At 40.5% G+C, this 19,964-nt stretch overlaps 1 protein-coding gene across 2 annotated transcripts in view; it reads left to right on the top strand.

The window, feature by feature from the left end:
* Positions 1 to 19,964, top strand: part of GAREM1 (GRB2 associated regulator of MAPK1 subtype 1) — a 236,750-nt gene that overhangs the window by 188,024 nt on the left and 28,762 nt on the right. For both annotated transcript variants that reach the window (XM_069568936.1, XM_069568937.1), the window contains exon 4: positions 18,125 to 19,297. In XM_069568936.1, coding sequence (XP_069425037.1) covers positions 18,125 to 19,297 — 1,173 coding nt within the window. The remainder of the gene's footprint in view (positions 1 to 18,124; positions 19,298 to 19,964) is intronic.

The raw sequence follows: 19,964 nt of genomic DNA on the forward strand, positions 1-19,964 counted from the left end.
GACACCTGTTTTGTAAATTAAGTTTTATTAGAACACAGCCATCCCCCTGCACTTCCTGTTGTCTGTGGCTGCTTCAACAATGTAACAGTTGAGTCCAGTAGTTGCAACAGAGACCATATGGCCCACAAGCCTGAAATGATTACTCACTGGCCCTGTAAGAAAAAGTGTGCCAACCCCTGATTCAAAACATAAAATCCAACTAAGTGAAGTTTCACATCTAAAAAAAAAATTTCCTAACACAGATGATCTCACTTACCCTTTATTTAGTACTTTATACCCTGTGACTGAATATTGAGAACACAGTACATATGTTGTTGTTGTTTCTGAATACCCTTTCACCTCAAATACTTTTTTGGAGCCTTATGCCAGAACATACATGCCAGTACAAATGTCTCCTAGCCTCGCAAAGCCAGCCCAGTAATAGTAAGAAATTCCCCCACACATGTATTTTCTCCCATCAAAATAAGACTAAAGCTAAGTCTTGTAAGTTCCGTCTTTTCTGTGACATTTGCAGAGAGAGCGAGAAGAAAGCACAGCCTTGGACTTAGCAGTGGGTAGCTTGCAGCTCTCCTTAACTAGGGAAGAGGCATCTTGACTTCAGTACTGTCGCCCAGAAGCTTTCCAGATTCAAACGACTCCTCTCCACTCTGAGGGTGCCTGAACGCGCTAACCTGGATGCTGTAACATTGCTCTTTTCATTCCAGTTAGTGAAGTCCAAGATCTCAGCCATTCCAGCGTAGATTTCCCTGGAGGCAGAATAATAAGTTTGCATTGTCTCCGCTGGGCAACGTGCCCCAACTCAGGAACTGTGTGACATTTCGATCCAGTATGGAGCATCAGTTCAGTTCAGCTCAGTTCAGTCGCTCAGTTGTGTCCGACTCTTTGCGACCCCATGAATCGCAGCACGCCAGGCCTCCCTGTCCATCACCAACTCCCGGAGTTCACTCAGACTCACATCCATCGAGTCAGTGATGCCACCCAGCCATCTCATCCTCCGTTGTCCCCTTTTCCTCCTGCCCCCAATCCCTCCCAGCATCAGAGTCTTTTCCAATGAGTCAACTCTTTGCATGAGGTGGCCAAAGTATTGGAGTTTCAGCTTTAGCATCTGTCCTTCCAAAGAAATCCCAGGGCTGATCCCCTTTAGAATGGACTGGTTGGATCTCCTTGCAGTCCAAGGGACTCTCAAGAGTCTTCTCCAACACCACAGTTCAAAAGCATCAATTCTTCGGTGCTCAGCTTTCTTCAAAGTCCAACTCTCACATCCATACATGACCACTGGGAAAACCATAGCCTTGACTAGACGGACCTTAATTGGCAAAGTAATATCTCTGCTTTTGAATATGCTATCTAGGTTGGTTATAACTTTTCTTCCAAGGAATAAGCGTCTTTTAATTTCATGGCTGCAATCACCATCTGCAGTGATTTTGGAGCCCCCAAAAATAAAGTCTGACACTGTTTCCACTGTTTCCCCATCTATTTCCCATGAAGTGATGGGACTGGATGCATGATCTTCGTTTTCTGAATGTTGAGCTTTAAGCCAACTTTTTCGCTCTCCTCTTTCACTTTCATCAAGAGGCTTTTTAGCTCCTCTTCACTTTCTGCCATAAAGGTGGTGTCATCTCCATATCTGAGGTTATTGATATTTCTCTTGGCAATCTTGATTCCAGCTTCTGTTTCTTCCAGTCCAGCATTTCTCATGATGTACTCTGCATATAAGTTTAATAAGCAGGGTGACAATATACAGCCTTGACGTACTCCTTTTCCTATTTGGAACCAGTCTGTTCTTCCATGTGCAGTTCTAACTGTTGCTTCCTGACCTGCATAAGGATTTCTCAAAAGGCAGGTCAGGTGGTCTAGTCACCACTTAAGCCTGCACAGACCTTGTAAAAACCATTTCCTGTGGGCTGGGTCAGAGCTCCGCTAACAGTCCTGTCACCTGGGTATCGGCTCCTGAGAACTGGGTTTGGCATCTGTTTCTGGCACGGGTTTCAGTGTCTTTTTTATTATTCAGTTATTTTTGGCTGTGCCGGGTCCTCCTTGCTGTGTGGGCTTTTCTCTAGTTGCGGCAAGCGAGGGCCGCTCTGTAGTTGGAGCTTGTCATTGCGACAGGCTCCAGGGCGCGGCTGCAGTAGCTTGTGGCAGCGCGCTCAGTAGTTGCAGCTCCCAGGTTTTAGAGCACAGGCTCAGTAGTTGCAGCACACAGGCTTAGTTTTTCTGCAGCACGTGGGATCTTTGGGGACCAGGAATCGAATGGGTGTCTCCTGCACTGGCAGGTGGATTCTCCACCACTGAGCCACCAGGGAAGCCCCAGGATCATCTTTTTTTTTAATAGGGAAAATAAAATCATTTAAAGTTCAGAGAACTTGAGTGACAGCTAAGTTTCTCAGTGCTGAGAAACATGACCAAGAATAAAGTGATACATCATTATAAATAATCCAGCAGGACTAGGAAATTTATAGACTCAGAGTTTTGATGATCATCAAATGTTAGATCTGGAAAGGCCCTTACACATCGCCCATCCCACTCCTCCTTTTAATAAATAGGAAAACTGAGAAACAGATGTCAGCTGACTTCATTGATTCATACAAAACCACAAAGTGACTTAGCTGCAAAGCCTGGTCCCCTAATTCAACCCAGTCGTCTTTTTTACTCCCTCGCATTCTGTCTGTGGATCTGAGATAAGGCCCATGACAATGATCAGAAGATCCTTTCACATAGACACAATAGCTTACATGATAAATTCATTTTCTTAAAAAAATGTAAATAGGTGTATTCAATAATTACTGCCTAGCCAAATCCTTCTGCCTTTTGTATCTGAAATGTTGATGGTCTGACACACAGGATTTGGCAACTTTTGTGAATGTTACATCTGGCAATTTTTAAGACCTTACTTCATTCCTGAGCATATTGCCAGTATTTCAGAAATGAAACTCTGCTAGTACACTTGATGTTTTCTGTCAGCACTGGATGCAGTTTCTAATTAGATAGCACGTGTCAAAATGAACCCCTTCAAAAATGCTAGTGTAACATATTAACCAGCATTTTTTTTTTAAGTATCAGCCAGTATTCACAGAGAAATAAGGTGGGTTCTTGCCTTGTTGTTTGAAGCAGTGGTAAAGATACAAGGAAGTGGCCAGAATGCGTCATTGAATCAATAAGCAAGAGTTGTAAAGTTTAATATGATTCCTGCAACTTGATGCTGAACCTTGGATGTTTTCCAAGGCTTTTAACTTCCTGAGAATCAGCCAGTTTTCCCCCCAAGCCATTGACTTGAGGCAGTCTGTGTGCCTTTTATCTTAATATATTCGTTCCCCTTTTTAAAGTTTCCATCTGAAAAAGTGCTGAAGAAATATCTTCCTGCTCTGCCAGCAGGTTAGACCGTATTTTGTTTCCATATGTAAGATAGCTAACAAGTTAAACATATGTCATATTACTAACTCAACTCATCTTAGAACACACTACAGACAAGGCTTTGAAAATACATTCGTGGAGAGGGTTTGGGCTGCTCTTGATTCTAACCCTTGTCATAATTATTTTACTCCCTGCCATCTCTCCGATCATGTTTACTTTTTAAAACAAATTTATTTACTTACTTTTGGCTGCACTGGGTCTTTGTTGTGGCACACGGGCTTGGTTGCTCCTCGGCGTGTGAGATCTTCCCAGACCAGGGATCAAACCCCTGCCCTCCTGCCTTCGCAGGCAGCTTCTTAACCACTGGACCACCAAGGAAGTCCTGTGTTTGCCTTTTAAAAGGCAAAACAGCTTATGGCTAGACTTTACTCTGGGTACATGGACCATCCTATGGTCATCCTGTAAAGTAATACAAAATAGTGGAACTGAATTCTGAGTTTTTTGGTTGTTTTGTTTTATTAAGAGTAGAGATCAGTCCATCTAGTCAAGGCTATGGTTTTTCCTGTGGTCATGTATGGGTGTGAGAGTTGGACTGTGAAGAAGGCTGAGCACCGAAGAATTGATGCTTTTGAACTGTGGTGTTGGAGAAGACTCTTGAGAGTACTTGGACTGCAAGGAGATCCAACCAGTCCATTCTGAAGGAGATCAGCCCTGGGATTTCTTTGGAAGGAATGATGCTAAAGCTGAAACTCCAGTACTCTGGCCACCTCATGCGAAGAGTTGACTCACTGGGAAAGACGCTGATGCTGGGAGAGATTGGGCGCAGGAGGAGAAGGGGACGACAGAGGATGAGATGGCTGGGTGGCATCACGGACTCGATGGACGTGAGTCTGAGTAAACTCTGGGAGATGGTGATGGACAGGGAGGCCTGGCGTGCTGAGATTCATGGGGTTGCAAAGAGTCAGACACAACTGAGCGACTGAACTGATAGATCAGTCATGGTGGTCACATCATTCCTAGTTTACGATCCCAGTCCTAGTTTCTGTCTTGACCATTCAGTAAAGGAATCCTTCTCGGGTTGTATGTTTTTAATGATGTCAGACAAGTGTTTTCCCCCCGTGTGTGTTTTTGTTTTAATGGATAAGGCTTATTTGCTCTGGCATTTCCTACCTCTTCTAGAACCTTTGGAACATGATTAATTTTAGGGTAGCTAGCTCTGGGGGCAACTGAATTATAACAAAAATCCTGTGTAAAATGACTGTAATTTTCTCTGAGTTTCTTAAAATGGATTGCGCTTTCTATCATCTGAAAGAGAAGTACTTGAACAAAATTTAAACTCATTCTCATCTCCGGGTCGGTATAGTTTTACGTTTAAATGGAAAGACCCCATACCCTAAGAATTAGGTGTTTTATGGTCTCATTTAAATTGTTTGTTGCCTCTTATGTTTGTTAGGTTCCTGCTTTAAGAGTCCGTATTTCGTTTCAGTTACCACTTCTGTTCTGCAGTGGGTTGAAAACTGGTAACCAAGTTGGGTAGAGTTTAGATAGGAAGAAGTACTCTAAATTAAGGTCCTTAAAGGCTTTTCCATAAGCCCTCATGTCACATCTTTTTTGGCTGCTCAGAGGCCTTTATTTCACTGCCTTTTTTGGGGGCTACATTTCAGAGAGATCAGAAATTATCAATTACTCTACAGCCTGAATTTTGTCAGATGTAAGAAAGAATTTTAAAAATGAAGAGTGAATGAACTTCGAGGTGGCCAATTTTTATTTGTAATTTCCAGTTTTTAAAAATCGCATCTTTTCCTTACCACGAGTCAGATGTCATTTATTTTCAAGAGTCATTCAGAACGATAAAATTGGATACAATGGTGAGGCTAATTATTTCAGTGTTTGAAGACAGCCCAGTGCTTTTTTTGTCATTTGCGGTTTCGAGACCTCCTCTGAAAAACTACCGGTTGGCAAGCCCTCCTTTGCGCCGTCACAAATTAAATCATGGCCATTGTATTTGTCATCCTTGCCCTATTTCCTGTTTAAAAAAATAAAACGCTCAGGATTGACATTTGTCTTAACTCTTGATGCCCTTTGCTTCCCGTTTTCTGCCATTTTCCCATAGAAAAGAGTTATAAAAACTGAAGTTTGGGGAGAAAGAGATCTAATATTGATTAAACACTGTCTAACCAAATATCAGTCAGATCAATCCTGATTTTTTTTTCAAGAGTTGCAACTTTAACATCTATTCCATGTCAGTCTCTAAAAGAACTGTTCTTAGGGGAAAAGTTGCCTGTTAACAGAGCTGGGGGGGGGGGGGGGAGAGAGAGAGAGTGAGTGAGTGTGTGTGTGTGTGTGTGTGTGTGTGTGTGTGTGTGTAAAATTTTACGTCAGTGTTTTTAAATGTTTCTTGACCCTGGGGTATTAACTCTGAATGGTGTTATGAACAGTAAAACCCTGATAGTTTCCTGGATTAGACCTATTAGAGTTGTTTAGATAAGACACTGTGAATGACTTCCTCTCAGGAAACATTGAAACTGGAAATGTTAACCAGGCACGCATACCCAAGCACTTAGGACAGAACACGCTGTTTCTTTTGCTATTAAAAAAAAAAAAACTTAAAGAAATTATGCAAATAAATCACATGTGTAGAAACCAGAGGAGATTGTTTGGCTCAGCTGCCAAAGGAAAAACACTTATTTATGAGCTCCTTCCTCTGTCACTGACAGTGACCACAAGACCGGTCAGTACGCTAGTCTCCTAATACTTGCAGAGCTAATTGCCAGTGTGAACGGTGACATCAGAGTTGGAAGCTTGGAATCACAGATTGTGTGCACATATGTCACGCATTTTTTTATGCATGGCAGTAGGAGTTACTTCCTTTAGAAGAACAGACATACAGGAATCTATAGACAAAACTGTTGCGTGCGCCTGGAGCATGACATTTATTGAAGATGGTTTTGATCTGTTTAATCTGTGTGAATTCTGCCTCACAAAGCATGTGGACATTCTCTTTCAGTTTCATTTGGTGTGTGGTACTCACCAGATCTATGATTTTTTTCATCCTGGAAGGTGTATGTTTATAAAGGTAAATAAGGAAAAATAGTCAGTACCAAAGTTACTGACTCTGGAAGCTAGAAAGAGATGTTTCTTCTTCTTATTCCCTCATGTTTGAGAAGCACTGTTGGCTCCCTGTTCCCTGGAAACAGTTTGTTGTATGAGTGAACGTGTGTGTGTGTGTGTGTGTGTGTGTGTGTGTGTGTGTGTGTGTGTGTCTCAAATCTCATGAGAATGCTTTCTCTCAACATTCCTGTCTCCAACCTGATCTAAATGGATGGACTGCCAAGTTTTTATTTTGCCAAGTTCCAATAAAAAGGAAGTACAGCACTGCCTCTGAGCTTGTTGGAGACCAGTTTATCCTAAAACAGTGTATTATGAATCATTTCAATATGTTCACTTCCTTTGGGATGTAACTGTAATGATATTTCAGGCCCTATTCTGACATTAAGTTTTATTCCGGGATAACACATTCAAAAAAAATTTGAGCAGTTCTTTGGTACAAAAGGAAAGATAATGCTTAGAGATAGTGGTTTGGGCTTGAAAGCAGTAGTGCATGAAAACAGAAAACAACATGAAAATACAGAGACGTGAAAGGCAACGTGAAACAATTATAAAAATTAAAACTTTTAAGAATTAGTGTTAATAAAAGTAATAATAACAGTTGTTACTGAGAGCATACCACTGTGGGAAGTTGTTTACCTACAGTAATTAAGCTTGAGAAGTCGCTGATGGTGTTCTCATTTTCCAGATGAGGAAGCTGAGACTCAGAAAGGTAAAACACAGGACTTCCCTGGTGGTCTAATGTGTCCAATGTTAAGAATTCGCCTTCCAGTGCAAGGGATCTGGGTTCAATCCCTGATTGGAAAGCTGAGATCCCACATGCCACATGACACCTAAGCCCAAGTGCCACAGCTGGAGAGCCCAAGCACCACAACGAAGATCCAGCACAGCCAAAAATAATAAATAAATAAAACAAAATGGCAAAACTTTTTCTAAGGTTACTTAACAGTAAACAGGATTCAAACTCATGTTGTAGCTTAGTTGTTAGTATTGTACCATTGATAGTATGGTACCAATTAATTTCCTAAGGCTGAGTGAAGTTGCTCAGTCATGTCCAACTCTTTGTGACCCCATGGACTGTATGTAGCCTACCAGGCTCCTCCATCCATGGAATTTTCCAGGCAAGAGTACTGGAGTGGGTTGCCATTGCCTTCCTAAGGCTGTGGTTCATTTATTCATCACCAGGGATCAGCAGACTTTTTCTGTAAAGGGACAAAGAGCGCATAGTTTGGAGTTTGCAGGCCATACAGTCTCTGTTGCAGCTACTCAACATTGCCAGTGGAGCATGAAGGCAGCCACAGACCATGCAGAAACAAATGGGCGTAGCAGTGTCCTAATAAAATTTTATTTGTAAAATCAGGTGGAAACTGTCAAGATCATAAAGAAACAAGGCAAGTTCAAGAAATTCACAGAGAACTGGGTGCAATATGGTATTCTGGTTTGATCTGGAAACAGAAAAAGGACCTTTGTTGAAAAATTCAGTGAAATCCAAATAAAGCTTATAATGTAGTTAATAGACTATACCAATGTTCATTTCTTAGTTTGATAATGTGCCATGGTTTTATAAGATGTTAATAGAAGAAGCTAGGTGAAGTGTATACAGGTACTCTCTGTACTATCTTTGCAACTATCCTACAAATCTGAAAGTATTCCAAATAAAAGTTAAATTTTATTTATGTGTTATTGATTTAAATTCCTAAACTAACTCCAGTATAGAGAAGTCCATGTGAATGCTGAGACCAAAAATAAACACAGTTAAGTTGAGGTCTTGTCAAAAAATAATTATAAAACTTATCTGAGTCCCCTAAAATTGATCTTAAACCTTTGGAGCCTGAACTCCTGTTAAAAGCAATATTATTCTGCCATTTATGTGCTGATACATGCCTCCTCCAGAATAATTCCCGGCCAGAGGCAACAGAACTGTCTGGTTTTTTATAGCACTGCTGTTAATTGACAAACTGCTTTTGCCCAAGGTTAAAATTATGTAAAGATGACCTGGAATGGGTAAGAAATTATTTACAAGGATTCTTACTACTTAGTTCTCCAAGAACATAATGATTACTACCCATTAAGCAATATGAATAATGTCAGTCACTTTACCCAAGATGCTTTGGTAACATACAAGAAAAAAATCCATCTCAGGCTTAATGTAAGCCTGATACTAAACATGGTAAAGATAAAATAGAACCATAGGCTAATCTCACCTGTGACCGATATTGGGTCGGCCAAAAAGTTCGTTGGTGTTCCATAAGATGCAATGGAAATCCCAAAAAAGTTTTTGGCCGACCCAGTACCTCACACATAGACCACATGCTGTTTAGGAGAATCATGCAGTGTGCTTTTAAGTGCACCATGATCACGCAGAGATTATTTCAGGCACATAGGGTTGCTTTGGGGCTTCCCTGGTGGCTCAGCTGGTAAAGAATCCACCTGCAATGGAGACCTGGGTTCGATCCCTGGGTTGGGAAGATCCCCTGGAGGAGGGCGTGGCAACCCACTCTAGTATTCTTGTCTGGAGAATCCCCATGGACAGAGGAACCTGGCGGGCTACAGTCCATGGGGTCGCAAAGAGTCGGACACAACTAAACGACTAAGCACAGCACAGGGTTGTTTTAATATCTGGAAATATACTGTTATAATATAAAATCCATACATCAAAATTTAAAATAAACATGTGACTATCTTATTGGATACAGAAACAGCATTTGGTAAAAAATAAAATTTAATTTCATTGTAGAAACTTTTAGAAAGCTAGAATTGGAAAGACAAATCAGTAATAATGATTTTTTTAAATATCCATTTCAAACTGACAGATTTTTTCATAGTTGATGTTAAAACACAAGTGATATTCACATTAAAATCTGAAATGACACTCTTACCACCACCACTCTATTATGAGGAGAAAGGATGAAAACTTTAAAAATGAAACAAAAAATTTGTTTGCATAAAACCCAATCACCTAGGAATCCCAAGAAAATGAACTGGGAAAACTATTACAATAAGATTACTGGACACAGAATATCCACAAAGCATATTTAACAACACAAATGAACAGTAATATTCAGGGACTGATAACAAAGGCAGACTTAAATACCAATGAGGGAAATAAAAGATCTGAGTACATGATGAGAGTTTTCATGTGACTTTGGAAATATGACTATCATGATGTTACTTCTTATCAAAAAAGCACCATGTAGATGTGCTTCCAATAAGATTACCAATGCAAACCATGGACAGGATGATACTAAGGTTCGTGGCGGGTGGGAGGCTCCCCTGGTGGCTCTAATGCAGGGGACAGATTCAGTCTTTGGTCCTGGAGGACCCTACCTGCTGCAGAACAGCTTAGCCCAAGTGCCACAACTACCGAGCCTGTGCTCTAGAGCCCTGTGCCCTAGAGGCCATGCTCTGCAGCAAGAGAAGCCACAGCAATGAGAAACCTGTGCACCAGAACTAGAGTTTAGCCCCTGCTCGCCGATACTAGGGGGGAAAAGCCCGCGCACGGTGAAAACTCAGCACAGCCAAAAATAAAGTTCATCTGGAGAAATAGATTAATATCTAAAAAAATATCTAAAATTTCCTACTGTCATATTTTCTTTGAATTTTTTATTTTGAAATAACTTCTGTCTTAAAGAATTGTTGCAGGAGTAATATAAGAGCTCCCTAACCACTTTCGATTCACCAGCTCTTAGCATTTTGCACACTTGTTTTATCATTCTGTATGCCCACATATATACATATATATGTATAACTGACACTTTTCTGAACCATTCAAGAATGAATTGTATATGTTATGCCCTTTGCCCCTTAGTAGTCAGTGTATATTTCTGAAGAATAAGGGTATTTTTTTATGTAAGCACAGTGCATTGATAACAGTACTTTTATTTACAGTCTATATTCTGACTTTGCCAAGTGTCCCAATATAGGACTTCATAGCATTCTTTCTTTCAGTACAGAATTCACTCCAGAATCATGTGTTACATTTACTTTTCATTTTGTTCTTTCACTTTAATCTGGAACAGTTCTTCAGCTTCTCTTTGTTTTTCGTCACATGGATGTTTTTTAAGAATACACACTAGATATTTTACAGAATATTGCTCATTTGGGGTTTGTCTGATATTTGCTCATGATTAGATTCCATTAATGAATGCCCTTGTAGTTGGAATGTTACGTGAGTGAGGTTCTGACTCTCTCAGGGAATCACACCCACAGGTATGTGATGGAAATACACTTCTTTTGGGTGAGTTTAGATTTTATCACTTGTTTCTACCCTCTACAATTACTTTTCCTCCTCTGGCAATTAATAAGCTTCTGGACGAAGACATTTTAAGATCTTGCCCGTTACCATTTCTTTAATCAAACTTCCATAAATTCAGTAACTATTAATGATTCTAGCATATAATCTTCACTGAAATAAGTACAAAATTATAATTTTTCCAGTCCCACTACTTCTCTACATTTGTCAGGTTTTCCCCCACTCATTTTTTTCATTCATTCATCTTTTTGTTAACAATATGGACCAATGGGGGCTAATTCAGGCCTGTATCCTTCTGACAGGATCGCATCATCTTAAGAGCATTTCTTTACTTCCCAGCACAACAGAACATTCCCAGCTCATCTTTTATCTTTTTTACACTAGCCTTGGAATCAGTCACTTATTCCAGGAGCCCTGGTTCCTTTTAATGAGGAATGGTGATAGTGGGAGTCTTTGCTTATTATCTGTTTGAAAGGACAAAGCTGACTAATGTGTGTTTGTGTGTGTGTGTTCTTAAAATTACGAGTTCATACTAATGCCTTCAATTCCAGTCCAACTCCATGAAATTCTTTCTTGCTTTTCTCAATTCCATACTTCTGTCTCCCCTGCCACAGTGAAAACTCCCAAACTATGGACACATTTACTCATTTGTTGAATCCTACAACACATGTAAAGTTGTTTCAGATTCGCTGTCCCTATAGCTCTATGCAAAATAAATCTACTAAAAAGAACACAATCTTGGTCGGTCTTTTGTTTTCCCAACACCCTCTTCCAACAAGAAGACTCTACACATGGACACCAGATGGTCAACACCGAAATCAAATAGATTATGTTCTCTGCAGCCAAAGATGGAGAAGCTCTATACAGTCAGAAAAAACAAGACCAGGAGCTGACTCTGGCTCAGATCATGAACTCCTTATTGCCAAATTCAGACTGAAACTGACGAAAGTAGGGAAAACCACTAGACCATTCAGGTATGACCTAAATCAAATCCCTTATGATTATACAGTGGAAGTGAGAAATAGATTTAAGGGACTAGATCTGATAGAGTGCCTGATGAACTATGGACGGAGGTTCGTGACATTGTATAGGAGACAGGGATCAAGATCATCCCCAAGAAAAAGAAATGCAAAAAGGCAAAAAGGCCGTCTGAGGAGGCCTTACAAATAGCTGTGAAAAGAAGAGAAGCGAAAAGCAAAGGAGAAAAGGAAAGATATAAGCATCTGAATGCAGAGTTCCAAAGAATAGCAAGGAGAGATAAGAAAGCCTTCCTCAGCGATCAGTGCAAAGAAATAAAGGAAAACAACAGAATAGGAAAGACTAGAGATCTCTTCAAGAAAATTAGAGATATCAAGGGAACATTTCATGCAAAGATGGGCTCGATAAAGGACAGAAATGGTATGGACCTTACAGAAGCAGAAGATATTAATAAGAGGTGGCAAGAATACAGAGAAGAACTGTACAAAAAAGATCTTCATGACCCAGATAATCATGATGGTGTGATCACTCACCTAGAGCCAGACATCCTGGAATGTGAAGTCAGGTGGGCCTTAGAAAGCATCACTACGAACAAAGCTAGTGGAGGTGATGGAATCTCAGTTGAGCTATTTCAAATCCTAGAAGATGATGCTGTGAAAGTGCTGCACTCAATATGCCAGCAAATTTGGAAAGCTCAGCAGTGGCCACAGGACTGGAAAAGGTCAGTTTTCATTCTAATCCCATAGAAAGGCAATGCCAAAGAATGCTCAAACTGCCGCACAGTTGCACTCTTCTCACATGCTAGTAAAGTAATGCTCAAAATTCTCCAAGCCAGGCTTCAGCAATACGTGAACCATGAACTTCCAGATGTTCAAGATGGTTTTAGAAAAGGCAGAGGAACCAGAGATCAAATTGCCAACATCCACTGGATCATAGAAAAAGCAAGAGAGTTCCAGAAAAACATCTATTTCTGCTTTATTGACTGTGCCAAAGCCTTTGACTGTGTGGATCACAATAAACTGTGGAAAATTCTGAAAGAGATGGGAATACCAGATCACCTGACCTGCCTCTTGAGAAATCTGTATGCAGGTCAGGAAGCAACAGTTAGAACTGGACATGGAACAGTCTGGTTCCAAATAGGAAAAGGAGTACATCAAGGCTGGATATTATCACCCTGCTTATTTAACTTCTATGCACAGTACATCATGAGAAACACTGGGCTGGAAGAAGCACAGGCTGGAATCAAGATTGCTGGGACGATGCATGATACTGGATGCTAGGGGCTGGTGCACTGAGACGACCCAGAGGGATGGTACGGGGAGGGGGATTCAAGATGGGGAACACGTGTATACCTGTGGCGGATTCATGTTGATGTATGACAAAACCAATACAATATTGTAAAGTAATTAACCTCCAATTAAAATAAATAAATTTTTATTTTTAAATAATAAAAAAAAAGATTGCCAGGAGAAATATCAATAACCTCAGATATGCAGATGACACCACTCTTATGGCAGAAAGTGAAGAGGAACTAAAAAGCTTCTTGATGAAAGTGAAAGAGGAGAGTGAAAAAGTTGGCTTAAAGCTCAACATTCAGAAAATGAAGATCATGGCATCTGGTCCCATCACTTCATGGGAAATAGATGGGGAAACAGTGGCTGACTTTATTTTGGGGGGCTCCAAAATCACTGCAGATAGTGATTGCAGCCATGAAATTAAAAGACACTTACTCCTTAGAAGGAAAGTTGTGACCAACCTAGATAGCGTATTGAAAAGCAGAGACACTACTTTGCCAACAAAGGTCTGTCTAGTCAAGGCTATGGTGTTCCCAGTAGTCATGTATGGTTGTGAGAGTTGGACTGTGAAGAAAGCTGAGCACCGAAGAATTGATGCTTTTGAACTGTGGTGTTGGAGAAGACTCTTGAGAGTCCCTTGGACTGCAAGGAGATCCAACCATTCCATTCTAAAGGAGATCAGTCCTGGGTGTTCATTGGAAGGACTGATGCTAAAGCTGAAACTCCAATACTTTGGCCACCTCATGCGGAGAACTGACTCATTAGAAAAGACCCTGGTGCTGGGAGGGATTGGGGGCAGGAGGAGAAGGGGACAACAGAGGATGAGATGGCTGGATGGCATCACTGACTCAATGGACGCAAGTCTGAGTGAACTCCGGGAGTTAGTGATGGACAGGGAGGCCTGGCATGCTGCAATTCATGGGGTCATGAAGAGTCGGACACGACTGAGCAACTGAACTGAACTATATAGTCAGTGTTCACAGTCACTTTGATTATTTCTCTGTCTCCAGTACTACTAGTTTATTCATTTGAAATGCAGTTGAGTCCATCTGTTTCCATTTGCATTCAGTTTTTGTTTAATTTCTTGTTAATTTTATTATTTTTATTTTTACTACGTAGACCATTAGCCCACTTTCTAACAGTCGAAACTCTCTAGCATGGTTTCCTCCCCGAGGTGTCACTTGCCCTCATGTCCCTTCCCCCAGGTTCCTCACCCCCCTCTCTCCTGGAAGTAACCAGTTTCATTGTTTTCTGGTTTATTTTTCTTATGTTGCTTTATAAGAAAAGGCAGAAATATATGTATACTAACTTTTCCTTCTTTCTTAAACAAGATGGTGGTATACCTTATACATTAAACTTAGTCTATTCTGGAAGTCATTCCATACCAATGCATTTAACTAACAGTCCTCTTTCTTTCTCACATAATATCAGTTCGTGTGTGTACCATAGTTTATTCAATCAGTTGTTGATGTTTGGGCATTTAAATCGATTCCAATACTTTACAAATACAAATAATGCTATAATGAATAACCTTGAACATGTGTACTTTCATACTGTTGGAGAAATATCTTTGAGGTAAATTCCTAAAAGTAGCATTGCTGAATGGAAGGATAAATGCATGAATAGTTTGGTTAAATATTGCTGAAGTCCCTGCCCCTGGGCTTGTACTATGTTGCATTCCCACCAGCTATGAACTAGAGTGCCTATTTCCCCATAGCTTTACCAACTGAGTGCAGTGTCAAGCTTCTGAATATTTATCAGTATTCTAGGTAAGAAATGGTATCTCAGTGTAATTGTAGTTGACATTTCTCTGGTTGTGAGAGAAGTTGAACAGCTTTTCATAGATGTATGCATCTTTTTAGTGGGCTGATTTTTCATGACATTTCTGTTTTTCTGGAGGGTTTGGGGTCATTTTTTAAAGAGCTGCTTATGTATTAGGGATATTAGTTCCTTTTCTGTGATATACACTGGAAATATTTTCTCTCAGTCTGTTACTTGACTTTTGACTTTGATTCTCTTTTCCCTTTCTATCCAAAAACTTTGAGTTTTTGGAATAACCACAAGTGAGGGCTATTGTTTATCAGATCTCAAAATGTATGATAAGGATATAGAAATTAAAACAACATTGTTATGATTGAAAATAGGCAGAAAAGTCATTAGGAAAAAATATCTGTATGCATTTGGATGTATGTGTTTTATAAATTTAATATATGATAAATGTGGCACTTCAAATTTGAGATGAAAGGGATGGTTATTTGGAAATGTACTGGACACTAAGTTAGCTATTTAAAAAGTTAAAGCCCTATCTTAAATAATCCAAAGAAATTTTATGTAAATAAGATAAATATTTAATAAATGAAACCATCAAAATAGCAGAAGAAAATATTGGTTAATGATATCAGCATTTCTCAACCTCAGCAATCGTGAAAATTGGACTGGATGAATCTTTGCTGTGGGGGCTGTCCTGTGCCTTGTAAGCATTTTTAGCACCATTCTTCGTCTCTGCCCACTAGATGTAAACAGCACCCTCACAGTCACAGCGATCTGGAATGTCAGGACACCCAGGGAGGTGGGGGAGGCGACAAAAGCACAGCTCAATGGGAACCGCTGATCTGCATCTACTCAACAAGAAGGAGCATAACACCAAGAATGATCTCTCAAAGGAAATCTTTTAAAATGTTTGCTACATTAAAAAAAAAAAAAAAGACTAACACTTAAGCCATAGAATTGAAATTCAGGCAACATATTAGGAAATATATAGCATAAAAGACATTCACCTTGCATAAAAAGCTGTCAGTAAGATGGCCATCACAGGGCTTCCATGGTGGCCCAGGGGTTAAGAGTCCGTCTGCCAAAGTAGGGGACACAGGTTCATCCCTGGTCCAGGAAGAGACGTGTGCCTTGGAACAGCTAAGCCTGGTCCACCACAACTGCTAAGCCCAAATGTCTCAATTACTGGAGCCCATGCTCCAGCAACAAGAGAAGCCACCAAAACGAGGAGCCCAAGCACCACAACGAAGAGTAGCCCCTGCTCACTGCAACTAGAGGCAGCCCGGGCACAGCAGCCAAGACCCAGTGCAACCGTGAATAGATATATAAACCTTAAAAAGAAAAGACAACCGTCACAATAGAAAAAATGGGTCAGGGACACAAGAAGACAGTTCACAAAAGAAAAGCTCTAAATAGCCTGATAAATATCAAAAAATCTTTACAAGCATAAATAAATGCAGGTTGCATGCATTACCTTTAATACTGGTAAGCATTAGTCAGCATGCGTATGGGGAAACAACCTCATAAAGTAGAAATATGAATATGTGTAACACTCCTCATTTAGCGCACACACACACACAATACACCTGAAGTACTGGGCTGGCCAAAAAGTTCATTTGGGTTTTTCATTACATCTTACAGAAAAACCTGAACAAACTTTTTGGCCAACTCAATACAGTGGGCAACACATATTAGACCTTTCAAATATATATACACAGCTTTGTTCATGCATTCTGTTTCTGAGACTTTATCCTAAGGAAATAAAGTGTAAAATGTTTGCAGTACTATTTATAATTGTTAAAAATTGGGAAATCCCATCTGCCTAACAGTAGGGAATTGGTCAAATAAATTAAGGCATAACCATATATAATGGAATATGTTAGGTCAGTATTAATATTAATGGAGTATATGCACAAATTACAGTGAGAAGCAGAGCAGTAAAATTGTATATGTATTAATATATATCCCTGAGATAGACTAATATACTTGTTTCTTTGTGTAGAAAAGGAATTTAAATTTTTGAGTTTGAGTGGTGCAATAAGCATAGTAATATTAGTTTTGCTTAAAACATCACTCAAGAATTTTTAACTTTTATATTAAAACAGAGTTGATTAACAATTTTGTGTTACTTTTAGGTGTACAACAAAGTGATTAAGTTGTACATATACATGCTATTTCTTTTTTAAGTTCTTTTCCCACTTAGGTTATTGCAGAACATTGAGCTGAGTTCTCTGTGCTGTATAGTAGGTCCTTGTTGGTTACCCATGTTCAACACAGCAGTGTACACATGTCAGTCTGAACCTCCCGACTGACCGACCCCTCACCCCCAGCCCTTCCCTGCTGGTCACCATAAGTTCTTTCTTTAAGTCTGTTTCTGTGTTATAAATAAGTTCATTTGTGTCAGCTTTTCTTTAGATTCCACATATAAGCAATATCATATGATAATTTGTCTTTGCTTAATTCACTTAGAATGATAACTTCCAAGTCTATCTATGTTGCTATAAATGGCATTATTTCATTCCTTTTAATGGCTAAGTAGTATTCCAGTGTATATATGAACCAGTGTTTGGGGGATTTTTTAGCCTGTGGTTGTTCGGCAGTTAGGTGTGACTTTGGTGTTTCGTAAGAAGTTGTACTCACATCCTTCTACTCTGCCATCTTTTCTTTCTGTTTTTATAAAATTGTTAACAAGTTATCTTTAGTGACTGGTCAGGTTATAGAATTTGCTCATTTTTATATCTGTATTTTCTAATAATTCTTCCAGTGAATGTGAGTAGTTTGTATAATAAAAAAATAGGAGAAATGAGACATTTCTCAGATCCTTTGTCCCAACTTTAGAAAATTTAATAAAATTAGCAAAACTTTAAAGGTAAAAAAGTAGTAGAATTTTAATATTTTAAAAGGTATTTTCTACTTTTTCTACCTATTTTCTACCTATTAGTATTCATGGAATTCATGGAAGTATTTGTATAATTTAAAAAGATACAGTAATAAAATTAAGGTCTCAAAATAATTATCTACATGGTAGAATACATAGGAAAAGAAACTAGAAAGATGTTTATCAGACCATTAACCATAGTCATCAGGCTCGTGGCTGTTATTTTCTTTTTATGTTTTTCTTCTGTATTTCTCAAAATTTTACTAAGGAATACAAAGTACCTTGTTCTTCAGGAAAAAAAGTTTTTAGAAGTCTAAAAACTAACATCATCCTGTTATTGTTAACCACAATAGAGAAATGGAGTGTCTAAATTTAGTATTAAAAACAGCATTTTCCTTTGTGCCTGCACATCCGTGTCTTAATATCAAGTTTTCTACTTCTCCATGTGACTAAGCTAAGGAAAACCCTGAAATTTTATTTATCCTGTTGTAGGTTGCTTCGGGTGAATGCCACGAAGACACCGAAGTTTACAACATCACCCTGTGTACAGGGGATGAACTCACTCTAATGGGCCAGGCAGAAATCCTTTATGCAAAGACTTTCAAGGAGAAGTCACGACTCAACACCATCTTCAAAAAGATTGGGAAACTCAATTCCATCAGCAAGCTAGGAAAAGGCAAAATGCCCTGCCTCATTTGCATGAATCACCGGACCAACGAGAGCATCAGCCTCCCGTTCCAGTGCAAGGGCAGGTTTAGCACCCGAAGCCCCCTGGAGCTTCAAATGCAGGAGGGCGAGCACACCATCCGCAACATCGTGGAGAAAACCAGGCTCCCTGTGAACGTGACTGTGCCCAGCCCACCACCCAGAAACCCGTACGACCTCCACTTCATCCGCGAGGGGCACCGCTACAAGTTTGTAAACATCCAGACCAAGACAGTGGTGGTCTGTTGTGTGCTGCGGAACAACAAGATCCTCCCCATGCACTTCCCTTTGCACTTGACCGTGCCCAAGTTTAGCCTCCCGGAACACCTGGTCAAGGGAGAGGGATGGCCCGAAACCCTGGTCCATCACTGGCTGGGTATCTGCCAAGAACAGTTCGACATCGATGAGTATTCACGGGCAGTCCGCGACGTGAAAACCGACTGGAACGAGGACTGTAAGAGCCCCAAGAAGGGCCGGTGCGCCGGCCACAACCACGTGCCCAATTCCCTTAGCTATGCTCGCGATGAGCTCACCCAGTCCTTCCACCGGCTCTCGGTCTGTGTGTATGGCAACAATCTCCATGGCAACAGCGAGGTGAACCTCCACGGCTGCAGGGACCTGGGGGGAGAGTGGGCCCCCTTTCCTCACGACATCCTACCCTATCAGGACTCGGGGGACAGCGGGAGCGACTACCTTTTCCCAGAAGCTGGTGAAGAATCTGCCGGCATGGCAGGGAAGTCAGAACTTCCTTATGAAGAGCTGTGGCTGGAGGAAGGCAAGCCCAGCCATCAGCCTCTCACTCGCTCCCTGAGCGAGAAGAGCAGATGCGACCAGTTTCGAGGTTCTGTCCGGTCCAAGTGTGCAACCTCTCCCCTTCCTGTGCCCGGAGCGCTGGGTGCAGCAGTGAAATCTGCAGAGATCGCCCTACCTCCGCCTCCAGTGCCTCCCAAATCCGAAGCTGTAAGTCCTTTCTGTTTTGGGGGTGATGGGCCAGTTCTGTCTCTCTGCTCAGTTCTCTGCTAATTTACTTTCTTTCTTAAAGAAAGGAAAACTCCCCAATGCAAGGTGATCAGAATGAGCAATTTGTTGAATTTGGAGTGAAATAGAAATACTTGGTAGATTTTTTTTTTTTTTTTTACCAGTTGGGAGTTAGAATTTTACTTTATGTTTGATGAGAAATGTGTGTATGTGTGTGTTGCTCAGTCATGTCTGATTCTTTGCGACCCCATGGACTGTATAGCCCACCAGGCTCCTCTGTACATGGGATTTCCCAGGCAAAAATACTGGAGTGGGTTGCCACTTCCTCTTCCAGGGGAATCTTCCCAGGAAACTCAAGAGAATTTTATTAGGAGAGGTTTAAACATGCTGCCTGGAGTACAGATAATAGGGAGAAGAGGGCAGAAGGCTGAGCAGAGAAAAGATATGAACTTGGTAACAGGTATGGAATGATGACGCCCTGAGCTCCAGCCGTCGGTAGCAGCAGATGGCAGGGAGAAATGAGCTGCTTGGGAACATTTCAGAGATGCAACTGGCAGTATTACTGATAAATTGGGCGTGAGTAGTGAAGGAGAGAAATCAGGAGACACTCTGAGATGTGTAGCCTGAGCAGCAGAGTGGATATTAGCAC

This window comes from Ovis canadensis, chromosome 23 (assembly GCF_042477335.2).
Source record: "Ovis canadensis isolate MfBH-ARS-UI-01 breed Bighorn chromosome 23, ARS-UI_OviCan_v2, whole genome shotgun sequence".
Taxonomy (NCBI): domain Eukaryota; kingdom Metazoa; phylum Chordata; class Mammalia; order Artiodactyla; family Bovidae; genus Ovis; species Ovis canadensis.